We start from the raw sequence: 16,087 nt of genomic DNA, 5'->3' as shown, positions 1-16,087 counted from the left end.
ACTGAACAAAGGTGCTAATCAACATAGAAGGCTGAATGTGCATGGAGAAACATTAATTACAGATGGTAGTTGATATATGTATGTGTGTGTGTGTGTGTGTGTGTGTGTGTGTGTGTGTGTGTGTGTGTGTGTGTGTGTGTTTTCTTACAGTGACAGCATCGAAGGGGAGAACTCAGACAATACTGTTCAGTTACAGAGCATAGTTCAGTATGAGCCTGACATCTTCATTACCAGGTTAGGGACTTTTCTTCTATCTACATGCGCTGATAACTGACCGTGTCGCGGCTCTTCCTCTCCACCTGTGGTAAAGCTCTTGACCACCTTCCTCAGTTTTTCTCTATGTACCTATTTCTGGCAAACTTCTGTTTTAAATGGCTGTTCCAGCGATAACCAGCCCTAGCTATACACTAACAGTGAAATACCATAATCAGTAAGGCTATACCATCTGTTTAGCAAGTATATGTTTGTGTTAGAACACTACTAGAACACTACATATACGTTCAGAAAATGTCTGATGTATGTCTTTATAGAATTTCATGTGAAGAGTGTACCTAAGAATTTCTGTAAATACCCATTACTTCATATTAAGTATATTTAAAGATACATTTGCTGTCACCGTTGTTTCTTTATTTGGTTTGGTGCTGTGCAGTGAGTCCAATCTAAACCGGTATGAGGTTCATCCCACCAGGACGTTGTCAGAAGGGACAGGACCTGAATTCCACACACATTTCAGGGTGTGTATAATCAGGAATTATTCCTTATCAAACATAAGTCAAAGACCTAGATAGATCAAAGATCTTCGTATCAAAGACAAATCAAAGCGCTTTAACAAAACTTAACATACAGTTAGTATGTTACATGTGTTTTACAACATGTTTGTCTACATGCTGATCCAGCATCAGTTGTCTGATGTTATCTGTGTGCGCTTGTATTAAGATGTCTGTGTTTTTGTGTGTGCAGGTACAGAATCTAGGCTGCTATGTGGTCAATAATTTGGATCTGCATGTCAGTTTACCCTCTATAGCTGCAGCAGACAGAGTCTTCTCATCTGTGGTGAATGCGATCTCTCACAATGTGAGTGTTTATGCTGTGTGTGTGTTTATACATAAACATTCCCACTTAGTCAAATCACGTAGATTTTGGTTGCATATTTGGGCTTATCCTTTGATGTTTGCATATATAACATAACCCACTATTGCAGTACTCTATTGCTAATGTGCGGGACTGATGTATGAGCACACGTGGACTTGTGTGTGTAGATCTCGGGTATAAACTGCAGTATTAAGAATGACCTGGCTGAGATGAAGGCAGCTCAGAGAGACGTACGTCCGCTGCATCCTGAGGACATGAAGAAAAATGAAGTACTGGTGAGAGCTGTCCACAAGTACACATTTCCCTAAACATCAGTAAACAGTGGGAACTGAACCCGATATCAGAGTTGTTGGGGGTTTTTTTATGTTTAAGGTGTGTTTGAAATTAATTGTAAATGGTTACAGGTTTACTTAAGCTATTTAACTGTACTGAGCCACATTTACATTTAATTTGTGTGTATGTCTAGAACTGCAGCACAGCCTGGTGTGTGGAGGTTGTGTGTCAAATCCAGCAACTCCTGAAGGGAGAGACGGCCTTAATACGAATCACCAGAAGAGTTCATGATAACTTTTTCAGACAGGTAAGGAACGAACATTCACACACCCATTCACTCACAAATATATACTCACCTTGTTCAACAAAACATACTGAGAACTATGGCCTCATTTTAAATGCTCTCATTTCAAGGAGCAGTGTGTACAATATACATGAGAAAAATATTAGAAAGTTCATATCTAATGTTCTCAACATGATAGACTAATACTTTATCAAAGCACATGATCTATTCCACACATTCTTAACAGTAACGGGCCAGTGATGTTGCATGGCCGTTACCTTTCTGTGCGTATGTGTGACATTGTGCACCAGGCCAAGTTCAAAGCTGTGATGATAGTGGGCTCCTACCAACTGCATTCACGCGAGACCAATCTGATCACACTGGGGAATGCTGCCATCTGGAGGGAGGTGAGAGAACTGCAGGGCACCAACACCACCAGAGCTACCACGCCACATTTAGGCCAGCCTGTGCTTTACTTGAGCAGTGTCTGAGCAGTCAGTTTCACCGTGCGCCTGTGCCATGTGGGCAGATGGGGTTGGAGGTGTTGAAAGGTCGCTCCATACCCATCTCGTTCTGGATCCTGATTGGCAGCATTGTCGGAGGCCTGCTCCTGCTCGCACTCATCATCTTCATCCTCTGGAAGGTCTGAACGATAACACTCACCACGTTAAAAGCACCGACACTTAACCGGCATTTTCAGCACGGACGTGCTCTTACACACATGTAGCACCAGTCAAAGGCTTGGACAAGCCAGAATGAATGAATGTTTCATAGTATTAAAGGCAAATTGTGTGTGTGTGTGTGTGTAAATTTTATATATATATATAATGAATTTGATAAAATTATAAAAATAATAATGAAATACATGTACTTATTTTTAAATGCCCCCTTAGAAAATAGTTTAATCTCTTATGTGGCAGCATATGTGGGAGAATTTAACAGATATCATACAAGGCTGCATCATGAACACCAAGCACACGCAAAGCTGTAATCATAGGCTGGCTACTTATATACAAGCTAATATTTAACACAAAAATAACATTTGTTATTTTAGTGTTTTGATACCTTTACTATTTTTTAAATACCAAAAACAGTAAAAAAACAAAAACAAACAAAACAAAAAACAGTGTAGGTGTGCAGACTTCTATGTAGTAGTATACTCTACTATACTCACAGATGTTGCACATGGGTGTTACAGATGTTCTCTTATTTTGAAGATCTTGATCTATAGCTCAGATTACATCTCAGCCTGCCAAATGTCAGTGACTGTTTAGTAGTGCAGCTTTTCCCCACTGAAACGCAAGCCAGCAGACTGCAATTTCTTCCAGTATAATACAGTGGAAACGCGGCTGCCTTCATCAGTCATCACGAGTCATTGTGAAAGATTAGATCTGCATCCATAACTGGCATTTGGAGTAGCACATCTTCCTGTCACTGATCTCCTTCTTGGCTGGGGCCTCTCTCAACAGCTGGGCTTTTTCACGAGGATGCAGAGGAGAGAGAAGGATGAGAATCACAAGGACTGAGCCGCACCACCTCCGAACCTCTGGGTCCATACGGCTCACGCCGCCACCCAACCCCCTTCCCCTTTTCCTGGACGACACCTCGCCCCGGAGCAGAGGCCACCCACTCCACCCACCACTCTTCACCAAGAGAGCACAGCCGGCGCGCACGCCGGCCTGCTCCCTGAATCCACCGAGGCACGCTCGGCTTCCAGTGGGCCGCGTGGAGTGGGCCTCTGAGGGCATGCGATTGCGTGAACAAGGCAGGCAGTGATAAGAGGGGCTGAGGTGGGGAGTGGGGGCGTTTTATTTGTTTCCCTGCTAAAGTCAAACGAAGGAATTGAGCGTGCTTGCCAGGGTGGTGTGATGAATGACCTCAGCGGAGCTCCACTGAGCCCCTGATGACGGCAGGCTATATTTGGATGGCTGAGTAGAGGAGTGTGTGGACTGGAACTCTGCACGATGTAATGCACTATTCAGATGTGCACGGGAGCAATGGGTAGAAGTCACAGCGAGCAGTTTCACTTTATTTATCTCCAAACACGTAATTGTTTTTTAATCCTCTCTGTGTTCATTTTCATGGTTTGTAAAATGCTTGCATTTGAGTCACTAGTTGATGATGATTAAGGATTTGTAAAACAAATGCGTTGTCAATTAAAGATTCCAGAAACCAGACCAAAATTCCTGAAATCAAGTTTTATTACTGTTACATATTCATATTCCATCCCACTGACCATTCCATTGTTTTAAATGAACAATAAAATCATTACTATGTACTAAACAAATGCAGTCTCTCTGAGTGCTACAAAGCAACACGGTAGAAGATTTTTTACACTTCTTTGTTCCTCTGCCTAAATAATTAAAATACCTGAAGTAACTGACTAACCCAGGCACTGATGGGTCAGCGTGAGCATGAAGTGGACTTAATGTAAGATTCTAGTAGGAATATAGTTTCATCAACCTGGTTCTCACTTGAATCCAATCTGTCACCAGAAAGAAAAAAAAACAAAACAAAAAAAAAACAAACAAAAAAAAAAACCACAAAGAGGGAGAGAAAAGGGGGAGGAAAGAATTATATGTTACTCTACCATACAGAGCTTTTAATTAGTTGGTTCAATGAACACACTGATCAAGAATATTAGAAGCGGCTAAACACTAAACTGTGCAGTGCCATGACTCTCCAAGAGTGAAGCTGTTAATCCTTGCTGCTCTCTCAGCTGGGAATGTGTGTTTGGCAGCGGTACCCTACTTGTTGATGTGGTGACGGAGTGCCTCTAGCTGCTGCCTCTCCGGCGCTGTGATCATCTCCTCCACCTCAGCCAGCTGAGCTGGCTCTGCCCCGCTGGCCTGCAGAGACCCCAGGATGGCCTCTATTCGCTGAGACTTCTCCAGGTGACGCCTGTTGCCCGACCAGCCAAGCCAACCAGTCAGTTCATAGCATGGAAACTTCAAACCCAAGTGCCTGTGCGTCTCCAGTCCTGGACGGGCACAGCATGGCACAGCTGGGTGCTTTCCCTGCCCCAGAATCCGATTCAGCACCTGGGTCACTTCTAAAGTCCTTCACAGGAAGGATGAATGGGGCTGCAGCAGGGAAAGCACTGAACTGTCTGAGCCTCCAACACCACAGCAGAGCACCACCATCTACACTGTAGCATGTAAAAGACTGGCAGAGAACTCACTTATTTTCTTTGGTCTCGAACAGTCTCCTATCGATCAGGTTACCCACTGCCTGTGTAGAATACATGCGTGTGCAAACACACACACACACACACACACACACACACACACACACACACCCCAATTAATATCTACTACTACTAAGGAGTGTATCTGAGGACTGTCGGTAGAAGTCAAAGCAGCTCTGTGTGTGTGCTGTTGCCAGAGTAGTGAGAACCTGCGTGGTACCTTGTAGCAGTTCTGCAGTAGCAGTCTGGCTGTGGGCAACTGGTTAACAGTGTAGAGGTAGAAGGTGCGGGAAGGGGCGTGGTCAGGGGTCTTTGGGATTTCCTGGAAACACCCAGACAATGCCAGATGGATTTTTGTGCTTTATTTACATGGTCATTTAAATTCCCACCCCCAGACATTCAAATTTCCAAAGTACAATTCAAATTTATTTGTAACATGCTTTTTACAAAGCAGCTTTACAGAGATTCTGGATCCAGGCCTCTACTGAGGACACAGTGGCAAGGCAAAACTCCTTAATAGCTACTACATGACACCTTAGAAACCAAGGCTCGGAAGAGAAACCCATCCTCCGCTGGTCGACAGCAGCTAACAAACTAGACATCCTGTTATACATGTTTTTGTAGTTGGCCTCTATTTTTTGCATGTTACCTGTAGCTGTACCAGATTTTCTGACAGCAGTGTGTACAGCATGTCTTTGGCCTCCTTTGCTGGGATCATGGCAAAGTCTTCCACCTGCTTTTGCTCCAGGTGCCGTTTCCGTAACAACAGTCGGAAGATCCGGGCCGACCGGGAACCGAACCTGACTCCACGGTTTGGGACGAGAATACGGTTTTAAACACCCAGCTGAGTGCTCTGCGTGAAGGAGGAGGTGAGGCTACCTACCGCTCCTGGACTACAGACTCCAGGGTCGCTCTGGCGAGGTTGGCCAGCGCACGGTGCAGGTCTGACATCAGGCTCAGGGTTTAACAACAGGACTATGTACTGCTCTGCGTTTTAGCTTCCAACTCAGCTAAAAGGCATTTTGATGATTTGCATCCAAAGTAACAGAGAAAGGGTGAAAAACAAACAAACAAAACAAGCAGCTCTGTACAAATCCAATTTAGTCAAGTTGTAGAGAGACTGCTTCGTGACGGAGAGGATACTGACGACATACATTCCTCCTCCGCTGTCGCCGGCCTTACCCACAAACTCCATCTGAGACAAAGAGACAGAAGATGGGTGTGAAAGAAAGGAAGAGAAGAAGTGATAGAAAAGGAGGGAGGGTGAGAGAAAAGAGACAAGTGCTGCTTATTATGAACTGTACATGGAATTTCACTTCCAGATGCTTCCCCCCCCCCCATTCTTTTTACCGGATCATCCACCAGCAGGGTGAGATACTGGTCCAGTATTGGTCTGCTGATGTTGTAACTTGGAGGGACAGCTCGGAAGATCTGGCAAATGATTTAACATGATCACACGCCATAAAAATAACACACCTTCCCAGAAGGAATCGACAGCAGAATAACGGCCGTCCACACGTGCGCTACCTCATTAGCTGAGACGGCTTGCGTGTATGCAGCGTTAGCCGGGGTCGTCACCTCACTCATCCGCAGCATGGTCCGCACGATCTCACTGCTCGTCTGCCACGGGTGAGAGAACAGCAGGAGAGATTCGGCCAAAGCTGTTGCACATGTTTGCCATCGGCTAGCTACATGCTGATCAGCTCTACACGAAAGCTCAGAACTTGTCTGGCAGTAACGGCAGGCTTTAAAGTCCTGCTTCATCACTCGATATAATGCCAGTAACGATCGACAACAGCGGGACGACAAGCGTGCGGTCGATTGAGCTCCACCTGGTCCAGTTTGGAGGCTACGGCACTGATGATGGCCTGGTGTCTGAAGTGTAGGTGGAAGCGCTCCACGTTCACCTGCCAGTAGATCCCTTCATCCCCGCACGCCTGCGGAGACAGAGCAGGCGGAGTGCTGTTACACCGCAGGGGCTGATGCTGGGGATAAATGCACTCACATAAGTGTGTGTGAACAGCGCGGGACTCCCACCTCTGTGTGCTCCAGTTTGGCTTTCTTTGCAACTCTTGCACCCACGTCACCATCTTCATCTGAACGCCGCCTTTTCCCCCGACCTGAGAGACACACCACACATCACTGGACATCCTCCTATGCCACAGTCAGAGGGAGAGCAGCTTACGACTAGACTGATAACTTTAGGTATGATCAAAAACTTGAGGGATCCGGGAATGCAGATTAAATTACTAATAATCAAAATCTAACAGACAGAGTGTGCATTTGGGAAGATTTAACTATGTGCATATGTGCGTGTGCACATATGAATGGGAGACACTCACCAGTGAGGTGGATCTGGGGTAGTTTGTAGCAGTCTGGATAGTTCTCTGGTTGAGAAGGCTGAGTGATAGTAGAGGCAGGAGATTCAGGAACTTCTGAAACTGTCTTTTTTGAGGTGGCTGTGTCCACTGGGGGGCAGCGCTGCAGGAAATGGGTCTCAACCAAACGGGAGAATGCAGTGACCACGTCATTGTAGTCCGTGCTCTGGCCATCTTGGGGGGCAGAGGTTAAAGAAACCGTGTGAGGTGGTTTAATTGCTACCTCTAATATTAAAGAGATGTAATGTGAAACCAGTGTATTAAATCCTCAGCAGAGTATAAAGCTTCTGTCCCATTCTATATTATATTTAATAAAAGCTTTGCGTGTTACCCAGTCTCCCGTTTATTCACTTTACTTCATAAGAACAGTTGGCTGTGTAAGAGTACTACTATAGCGATAAGCCTCCTTACCCTCCATGTTTTGGGTCAATCTGTCTGCCACTGTCCTGACTGTATTGCTCATGGTCATCTGACCCCTTTGCAGAATCTCCTCCATGACCAGCTCGCCTGTGTCTCCGTACAGACTCTTGGCCGTGTAGATGTAGCGCGGGTAGCGGAGCATGTAGAGAATGCGCTCGCAGCTCACCCGGTACTCCAGCGGGCCAGCAGGACCGCGGCGGCCCGGTCCAAACGTGCACATGCCATGCTGCACCAGCACACAGAGAGACTTCTTCACCTGCGAGGGGAGCGCACGTTAGAGAGAACCCGACATCACGTGCCTCAACACACGGGGGACAAATAGAGATCCAGAAGAATGAGAATCAATTGATGCAAAACAGTGTAACAAGCCACGGATTTGAGCGAGAACAGAAGATACGGGACGTATGCGGTGGGAGTCGGAGCACCACAAGCGTACCAGGTCGAGGGAAGTGCGGGTTTCGTGAGCGAGGGCGCGCAGGTTCAGAGCTCCGCTACGCAGCAGGTGAGTCCCGACTTTCTCCACTACCTCCCCGAAGTGCTCCTGCAGGAGCAGCGCACACAGCCTCACCTCCTGTGCCGTCATCTTAAAGTCACTCTGGATGCACTTCGACTGAAATGAGCGCTGACGAACTCAACAACGTTGATTGTTTGTTTTTTTTAATCGTGGCTCACTGGAAAATGCTTGATTTGGCTATTAGCCCGGTCTAATGTGGGGGAGGAAAAAGAGGACTTGTTGAAGAAGTGTTACTTAAATCTAGTCAAACCGAAATGACAAGCATCAGGTTCTATGTCTGAAGATAAGTCAGCGAGAAATAGCAAGCTGGTGTTATACCATGACAGCGGCTCGCTATGTGAATTAGCAAGATAGCCAGCTAGCAAGCTGTTTGGTAGCTAGCAAGCTACTGAACACATGCCGGACGCTACTCTTGCTCCATCTACATAGAAAAAATACAGAACAAACTACGAACCTCAAAATGTGTACTACCTTTACCTCCCGGCGCTGTCTACTTTGCGATTGAGGACAAATGTTTTCCGACACCCGACGTGAGCTCTCGCATGGCTCGTTCGTGCGCCACATAACTTCCGTTGCCATGGCACCGCCTCTTTTTCCAGCGCCGGAGGACCGACGTCACCGTCTGTGCCGTTCTCGGAAAGATGGCGGAGGCTGCGGCGGTCCCTCCGCATCGGTTCTTCTGTCACTGCTGTAAGGGCGAAGTGAGTCCTAAGCTGCCGGTAAGACCGTGACTTAGAACGTACGCTTTGCTACTGTACACGTCCAGTGTCTGTCCGGGAAAACGGGTCCTTGACAGTAGAATGAGATCACCTTTGTGTCGCTCGACGAAGCTAGCTGGTTAGCTTGTTACCCAGCTAGCTGGCTATTACGATTGCAAAGCTAGTTCAGTTAGCCTGCTAGTTCGTCTAATGTTCGCCTAGGTTGTTGGGCCGCGCCGGGGATAGAGATACATCTTGTTGGGGGGTTTTCGCGTCGGTTAAAGTCTAGCAAACTGTCGCAGTAACGCTACGACATTTGGTTTTCTTGCTTGGTGCTGGACTGCTGGACACCTTTTTCAGGATTGTTAGCCTCACGTCAACAGTGAAGTGTTTCCATCTTGTTTTGTTGGTGAAACGTTTTAAGCTAACAAGTCTGTCCTCATTTTTACTGAACAGTTGTTAGATGTAGCTGTAACATGCTGAGGTAGCGTTACGCAAGGCAGGCAGCTTGAAGTAATTTGTCGCGAGCAAAATGAAAGTAAAATCCTCTTATTCTTGTTTTAAGTTTTGAACCTAAATGGTGTCGTGCTGTGAGCTCGTCCTAATTTCGGCCGTGTCTGTCAGTGTGTCATTAAACCGATGCTTAGAAGTCCTAATTAGGTTACAGTGTGTGCAGTGTCGCGCTTACTTCTGCCCTCGTGGAATTAAATGACTGCTTGTCATACTATCCTTAGAAGCTGATTCATGACTCTTATCTTTTGAGTAGAGAGTCTGCATTGTGTCAAAATCGTTTATTTTGGTTCAGACATGGTTTGATTGGAACCACCGTTAAGCGCAAAGTCTTAACACGTTCATATTACTTGGAATATACTTTTAAATTCGTGAAGACGACTGCTTAGATTCAACCAACCACTCACATTACCTACTTTTTAGTGGATGGCTTTCTGAATTCAAATAGAAGTTAATTGCTGGATTGGTTGTCTTTAGGAGTATATCTGCCCCAGATGTGACTCTGGATTTATTGAGGAGGTGACGGAGGATTCCAGGTGAGGTTTTCTTTTAAACCGCCCACTTCTTCATTGTCATCTACTGTAATGGCATGCTGCAGCTCCACCTGTTGCCATGATGGTGCTTTCACGACACCAGATAAGTCCCTTTGTGTGACATCCAATACTAACACAGTATCGTTCATGCTATCAAACACCAAAAACGGTGTTTGATTACGCATAGTGATTGATAACATTGTGACTGTGTTCCTTTAGTCTCCTGGACAGTGGTTCTAATGGCCTTGATGACACAGCTTCACAGTTTGCAGAGGTATGTTGCCCTCATACTTCAGAAATGTCTCAGTATTAATATCCAATACTCTGCTTGAGGCGCAAGGAGGGTAGTCCAGCAAGCTGGCAGTCCATGTACTTTTCAGAAGAGCAGGGAATGTTGTCTTCATTATTTACACATCACTCCCCCTCTCTCTCCGCTTTAGCTCTGGCAGCTCTTGTTTGTGGAGAGGCCGTTTACAGTGGACTTGGACAGCCCTGACTCAGAGCCACGGGTCCCGAGCAGTGGCGCAGGTCTGAGTCTGGGAGGGGGACCATTTGGTGGCTCCGTCCCTGGAGGGCTGAGCGGTGGCCTTGGAGGCCCGTTAGGAGGGGGGGATCATTGGGGACCCAGTCGCCCCCCACGCCTGCACAGTCAGAGGAGATACAGATCCAGAGGAAGCACCCGGCCAGATCGATCACCTGCTGTAGAGGGGTGAGTTCTCTCACACACTCATTTATTGTTTTTTTATTGCTCCTGCACACTTTTTATTTTTGATTTGACCTTATTTACTCTTAATTTCTTTCTGTTGCAGTTTACATTAATAATGGTTTGATGGTAACTCAGTTGTTTTTTCTCAGTGCACTTGCCTTTTACTCTCCTGTGGTGACCTCTAGTTATTCTAGACATTTTACTGGATACCTACTTCTGCTTCGACTTTGCCCCCTCACCTTCTAGCCTTCATAGTTTACCCTTTTTCTCCTGATATCTGAATTTCTGCCACTGTCCATAATGCAATACTCTGCATAGTAGTGTTGATTTAAACAGCTGTTTCTCTGAGCTTTAGACAGGGGAACCCAATTAACAAGGAGATATTCACAAAGCTAGATCCAGTAATTAACAACTGGTCGTGTATACAACAAGCTGGTATCACTAGATATTATATTGCACGTTACTGAATTGTATAATTTCCCATGATATCAATATTCAGACTCTAAAAATAATATTGCAGTTTTATATATTGGGTATCTGGTGTCTGAATGTCTGAAGGTTTGCTAGGGGCAAAATGATCATGATATATATATATATATATATATATATATATATATATATATATATATATATATATATATATATATATATATATATATATATATATATATATATATATATATATAACACACACACACACACACACACACACACACACACACACACACACACACACACACACACACACACACACGTACGTACTGTGTGCACACATATTAGACGAGAGTATTTTGACCATATCATCATTTTATGCATGTTTTCCAACTCCAAGATGTATAAACTTGAATGGCTATTGGATTTAAGCATATCAGGTGATGTGTATTTGTGTAATGAGGGTGGGCGTGTCTAAAAGAGATCAACAACCTATATCAAAGTGTGCATAATTATTAGACAGCTTCTTTTCCTCAAGCAAAATGGCTCAAAAAGAGATTTAACTGACTCTGAAAAGTCAAAAATTTCAGAGGATTGCAGCACTCTTAAAATTGCTAAGATATTGGGGCGTGATCACAGAACACAAATATTTTGTTGCAAATAGTCAACAGGCACAAATTAGGAATCAAACGTGAAGTGACTAGGAACCCATTATCTTCTAGTGCTGTCATATTCCTATCTGCAACCTACCTGGAGTGCCCAGAAGTACAAGGTGTTCAGTACTCAGAGGCATGACCAAGGTAAGGAAGGCTGAAACCTGAGCACCACTGAACAAGACATATAAAGTGAACCATCAAGACTAAGCCAAGAAATATCTGAAAACAGATATTTCAAAGGTTTTATGGACTGATGAGACGAGATTGACTCTTGACAGACCAGACGGATGGGCCCGTGGCGATAAGTAATGGGCACAGAGCTGCACTTTGACTCTTTGATGCCAGCAAGGTGGAGCTGGTATTATTAAAGATGAGCTAGTTGGACCTTTTCAGGTTGAAGATGGACTCGAAATCAACTCCCAAACCTACTAAGACACTCTTCAAGCAGATGTACAGGAAAAAATCTGCAATTTTCAAGAAGACCGTGATTTTTATGCAGGACGATGCTCCATCACATGCATCTTCTTAAACAGGAGATTTACGGTGAAGGAAAACAGTACAGCTCTCTGAACAGTGTCTGGGAGGCTGTGGTTGGTGCTGCACAAAAGGTTAATCGTCAACAGATTAAGAAACCGAGAGACTCCGTTAATGGAAGGCTTATGACTGTTATTGAAAAGAAGGGTAGCTATATTGGTCACTGATTTTTTTTAAAAATGTATTAATTTATTTGTTTTTGAAATGTAAGAAGTGTTTATTTGTAAATTGAGTTGTTTATTATTCTCAATTTAACAGGTGAAAAAAAAAAACAAGGGAAAAAATTCTGAGCAAACCCACTCCATTGGATAAGCACTTGCTCAGAAATGGCAGAAGGCAGGTGTGAGTGCATCTGCACACACATTGAGGAGAAGGTTTTTGGAGGATGGTTTGGTGTCAAGAAGGGCAGCAAAGAAGCCATCTGGATAAATTATTGTCCGGAGAAGAAAAGGTGCGCGCCATCATGAGTCCTGTGTCATGCCAACAGTGAGGCATCTTGAGACCATTCATGTGTGGGCTTGCTTCTCATCCAAGGGAGTGGGTTTGCTCAAAATTTTGCCTAAGAACACTGACATGAAAAAGGAATGGTATCAAAACATCCTCCAAGAGCAACTTCTCCCAACGATCCACAAGCAATTTGGTGATGAACAATACTTTTTCCAGCATGACAGAGCACCATGTCACAAGGCAATAGTAATAACCAAGTGGCTCGGTGAACAAAACATTGAAATTTTGTGGCCATGGCCAGGAAACTCCCCATATCTCAATCCCATTGAGAACCTGTGGTCAGTCCTCAAAAAGAGGGTGGACAAATAACCCCAAGCACTAATTAGGCAAGAATGGGTTGCCATTAATCAAGATTTTGCCCAGAAGCTGATATCCAGCATGCCAAGGCAAATTGCAGAAGTCTTAAAAAAGAAGGGTCAACACTGTAAATATTAAGTGTTTGCTTAAACTGGATATATTTGTCAATAAAATAAAAAAAAACTAATGAAATTCGTATAATTGTACTTCACTATACCATATAAATATCTGACAAAAGGATTTAAAAAACGGAGGCAGTAAACTTTGTGGAAACCAAAATTTGTGTCAGTCTTAAAACTTTTGGCCAGATTGTATATAAAAAATTATTAAATAATTTTTATAAAGTGAGTGTGTGTGCATGCACTGGATGAAACTTCATATCTCATTACCTGATTTCCCCCTTTATGTTATTCTCCTGAAACCCATTGTCTCAGTATCACAAGTTTTTTGGTGATGTCACATTTCAAAGTTTGTACAGCTGGAGCGTAGTGCAGGCAGCCGTAACAGCAGCAGGTCTCTCATTCTTAAAACAGCGCTATGCCTCGGCAAAGCTTGGAAAGCTCCCATTTTACTTTTGGTTCTATTTTTATTTAATTTTTCAGATTGGCTTTATTATGTTGAATATAAAGATATAAAATTTTTGGGAGGTGCAACTGCCATTATGAAAATTAAATAAATGCATTTAAATCTCCTTGTGTCATCCAATTTTATTCTCTCTCTCTTTTAGAATAGTACAACAGTTTCTTGCTGGACTTTTTGCCAATTCAGGAGTTCCAGGTTCCCCTCCACTGTCATGGTAAAGAAATCCTTCCTAGAAAAACTATTTGTATTATTGTCAAAAGCATCTTAGTTATTTCATTAATCTATTATCCTTATTGAAGTTGTATAAAAGATTTGCTTTGAGAATAATAGCTTTCCCATGTGTTTCATATGTGGGTGTAGGGCTTGGAATGTACTGTAACTCGAGCAAAAATTCTAGATTATGTTGAGACTGTGTGTTTTGTGCGTGTGTGTCGTTAGGACGGGCATGCTGCACTCCAACCCTGGTGACTACGCCTGGGGACAGGGGGGTCTGGATGCAGTCATTACACAGGTACTGAGACATATCCACATATATGCGAAAAAAGGCACGATTTTTTAATAGAAAAGTTGTCTTGTGTGTTTGTGGTTAGAACAGTGGCTTTGGACCCATTGCTCCCATGATGTGAGTCTTGTACTCCCACTGATGCGCATGGAGCCTTTAAGAATAAGGGCACCCCAGCAGCAATACTATCCCATTTCTTTATAATCAGTGTTCTCCATCCAGTAAGCCAGGAAAAATGCATTTGACAATGTAAAAAGGCAAGTTAATTGAATTGAATTGACATGTTGAAACGCCTTCACACTGGTGTCATCTTGTTCTTTTCTCCCTCCTCCCAGTTACTGGGTCAGTTTGAGAACACAGGTCCCCCTCCTGCAGAGAAGGAAAAGATCTCCTCCCTCCCCACAGTCGTCGTCTCTCAGGAACAAGCTGGTCAGTGCAAAACCCTCCACCCATGCTATAACCTTCTTCTCCAAGTCTCCCATCACCTTTAAAATATCTCTGCTGGTGTTATTACTTCAACTTCTGCTTGAAGAAGGGGGAAAAAAAACAAACAAAACGTAATGCCTGATACACGAGGACCATTAGAACATGTCCCCTCGAGCCTTTGGCCCGTGCACCCACCAACCTCCTTCACGCCCTTCCTCTCTGCCTCTCAGACAGCAGCATGGAGTGTCCGGTGTGTAAGGAGGACTACGTTGTTGGAGAGCCCGTCAGGCAGCTGCCCTGTAACCACTTCTTCCACAGCAACTGCATCGTGCCCTGGCTAGAGCTGGTGAGACATAGACGGGGGTGCTGGGGGAGAGCCAAGTGAGATACGCTTGACAGCAGGGGGTGGTGGGGCTGATAGAGGAAATGCTTGAAGCTGGCCAGGAAGAGAGCAAGAGGTAAACATAAGTGTGGAGGGGGGACCATTCTAGCTACAGACTTGCAGAGCAAAGGCTGTTAAATATCTGGGGCGTCCTTCGTGCTATTTTTTGTGCGCGTCTCCTTTTCCGGGTTGACGGCAGCGCGTCCGCACTGTTGCCAGCAGCACGAATGGAACGGGCGATCAGGAAAAACGGTGAAAGAAGGAAGTCATGAAGTGGATAAGAGGGAACAGGGAAAGGGCAGAGAAGGAAGGTCCCGCTGTGGGAGCGCAGGCTGCGACGGGCAGCGGCGTGAGCCGTTGCCAGCACCGCCCGCGCTCAGCTCCGTCTCTCTTCCCCCCGTCCCCACCCCGACCCCTCTTGCAGCACGACACGTGTCCAGTGTGCAGGAAGAGCCTGAGTGGAGATGACAGCAGTGAGCACGCCGCAGAGCCCTCCCCCCTAAACACGGACCCCCGCACACAGGAGAGATGGTCCTTCTGAGACACACTCGCGCGCGCGCACACTGCACGCACGCTCACACGTGCTGTCTCTCTCTCTCTCTCTCTCTCTCTCTCTCTCTCTCTCTCCGTGTCTGTCTGACCCAGAGTACACTCACACGAGGGTTTGCCGCTTGTTTGGCTTTCCCTGTCTTAACGCCAGCCTCCCTCCGCGCTCGTACAGTTTACTATGGCTTGTTTACCATAAAATTTCAGAGCTCTCGTACTTTCTTTGCAGTGGCCTGCCTCTGGCCCTCCTTTCCATTTGTACATTGACATTTTTCGCTTCCTTTGTTCACAGCCTGACTTACAGATTTCATTTCATTACACTGTCCTCGGTACCGTTGCCACCAGAAGCCTGCTGCAGGAGGTGGGGGCGAGCAGCCGTTGGCACGGCACCACAGTTACAGGACGTAGTGTACATGGTGCATACACTCAGCCCACGTTCAACGTGGAGTCCGACTGCCACGGGGTACAGCGTCTCTGCTTCGTCTTCCAGGCGTCTCTAGTGTTGTGCTGCTCTACACCTATTTTTTGCTCACTTTTCCCACCTGTAGCTAACCTGTCCATGGGATCATGCACTGCTGTTGTGGGTAATTGGTACCGGCCGCAAGCCGTCCTCCCTTCGGCTCGCCTTC

The 16,087-nt window shown here is 45.2% G+C and overlaps 3 protein-coding genes across 4 annotated transcripts in view; 2 read left to right on the top strand and 1 right to left on the bottom strand.

The window, feature by feature from the left end:
* Window positions 1-3,730, top strand: part of itga10 (integrin, alpha 10) — a 28,706-nt gene extending 24,976 nt beyond the window's left edge. Inside the window, exons 23-30 of the mRNA XM_026999250.2 lie at window positions 151-234; window positions 650-734; window positions 961-1,074; window positions 1,260-1,367; window positions 1,559-1,672; window positions 1,960-2,055; window positions 2,178-2,291; window positions 3,118-3,730. Of these exons, the coding sequence (XP_026855051.2) occupies window positions 151-234; window positions 650-734; window positions 961-1,074; window positions 1,260-1,367; window positions 1,559-1,672; window positions 1,960-2,055; window positions 2,178-2,291; window positions 3,118-3,174 (772 nt within the window). The 3' untranslated portion in view covers window positions 3,175-3,730. The remainder of the gene's footprint in view (window positions 1-150; window positions 235-649; window positions 735-960; window positions 1,075-1,259; window positions 1,368-1,558; window positions 1,673-1,959; window positions 2,056-2,177; window positions 2,292-3,117) is intronic.
* Window positions 3,731-3,831: 101 nt separating this feature from the next.
* Window positions 3,832-8,715, bottom strand: polr3c (polymerase (RNA) III (DNA directed) polypeptide C). Of its 2 annotated transcripts, none has more exons than XM_026999248.2 (15): window positions 8,602-8,715; window positions 8,070-8,337; window positions 7,625-7,889; window positions 7,178-7,387; window positions 6,873-6,955; window positions 6,668-6,772; window positions 6,363-6,455; window positions 6,186-6,266; window positions 5,979-6,030; window positions 5,719-5,779; window positions 5,485-5,635; window positions 5,056-5,157; window positions 4,830-4,879; window positions 4,400-4,549; window positions 3,832-4,133 (listed from the first exon to the last, which is right to left on the bottom strand). In XM_026999248.2, the coding sequence occupies exons 2-15, from the start codon at window positions 8,214-8,216 to the stop codon at window positions 4,052-4,054; spliced, it is 1,632 nt and encodes a 543-aa protein (XP_026855049.2). In that variant the 5' UTR covers window positions 8,217-8,337; window positions 8,602-8,715; the 3' UTR covers window positions 3,832-4,051. The 2 variants fall into 2 exon arrangements, with proteins under 2 accessions (XP_026855049.2, XP_026855050.2); XM_026999249.2 differs by having other exon boundaries at window positions 8,619-8,715.
* A 43-nt stretch (window positions 8,716-8,758) lies between these two features.
* On the top strand, window positions 8,759-16,037 carry rnf115 (ring finger protein 115). The gene is made up of 9 exons (XM_026999091.2): window positions 8,759-8,866; window positions 9,833-9,891; window positions 10,108-10,162; window positions 10,329-10,597; window positions 13,748-13,816; window positions 14,041-14,113; window positions 14,440-14,533; window positions 14,761-14,876; window positions 15,337-16,037. The coding sequence occupies exons 1-9, from the start codon at window positions 8,789-8,791 to the stop codon at window positions 15,451-15,453; spliced, it is 930 nt and encodes a 309-aa protein (XP_026854892.1). The 5' UTR covers window positions 8,759-8,788; the 3' UTR covers window positions 15,454-16,037.
* The last annotated feature ends 50 nt before the right edge of the window (window positions 16,038-16,087 follow it).

The sequence above is a fragment of the Electrophorus electricus genome, chromosome 10 (genome assembly GCF_013358815.1).
Source record: "Electrophorus electricus isolate fEleEle1 chromosome 10, fEleEle1.pri, whole genome shotgun sequence".
Taxonomy (NCBI): domain Eukaryota; kingdom Metazoa; phylum Chordata; class Actinopteri; order Gymnotiformes; family Gymnotidae; genus Electrophorus; species Electrophorus electricus.
Note: the sequence above shows the minus strand (reverse complement) of the source record. Positions and strands in the feature narration are given on the sequence as shown.

What these genes read in the sequence shown, in the direction of transcription:
- polr3c (XM_026999248.2), bottom strand. Translation starts at nt 8,216, where the DNA reads ATGACGGCACAGGAGGTGAGGCTGTGTGCGCTGCTCCTGCAGGAGCAC. An exon ending in AAAATCTGGTACAGCTACAG is followed by an intron (nt 5,158 to 5,484) that starts GTAACATGCAAA and finishes GGGTGTTTCCAG; the next exon opens with GAAATCCCAAAGACCCCTGA. An exon ending in TACTGCAGAACTGCTACAAG is followed by an intron (nt 4,880 to 5,055) that starts GTACCACGCAGG and finishes TATTCTACACAG; the next exon opens with GCAGTGGGTAACCTGATCGA.
- rnf115 (XM_026999091.2), top strand. Translation starts at nt 8,789, where the DNA reads ATGGCGGAGGCTGCGGCGGTCCCTCCGCATCGGTTCTTCTGTCACTGC. An exon ending in GGTTCCCCTCCACTGTCATG is followed by an intron (nt 13,817 to 14,040) that starts GTAAAGAAATCC and finishes GTGTGTCGTTAG; the next exon opens with GACGGGCATGCTGCACTCCA. An exon ending in TCGTGCCCTGGCTAGAGCTG is followed by an intron (nt 14,877 to 15,336) that starts GTGAGACATAGA and finishes CCCCTCTTGCAG; the next exon opens with CACGACACGTGTCCAGTGTG.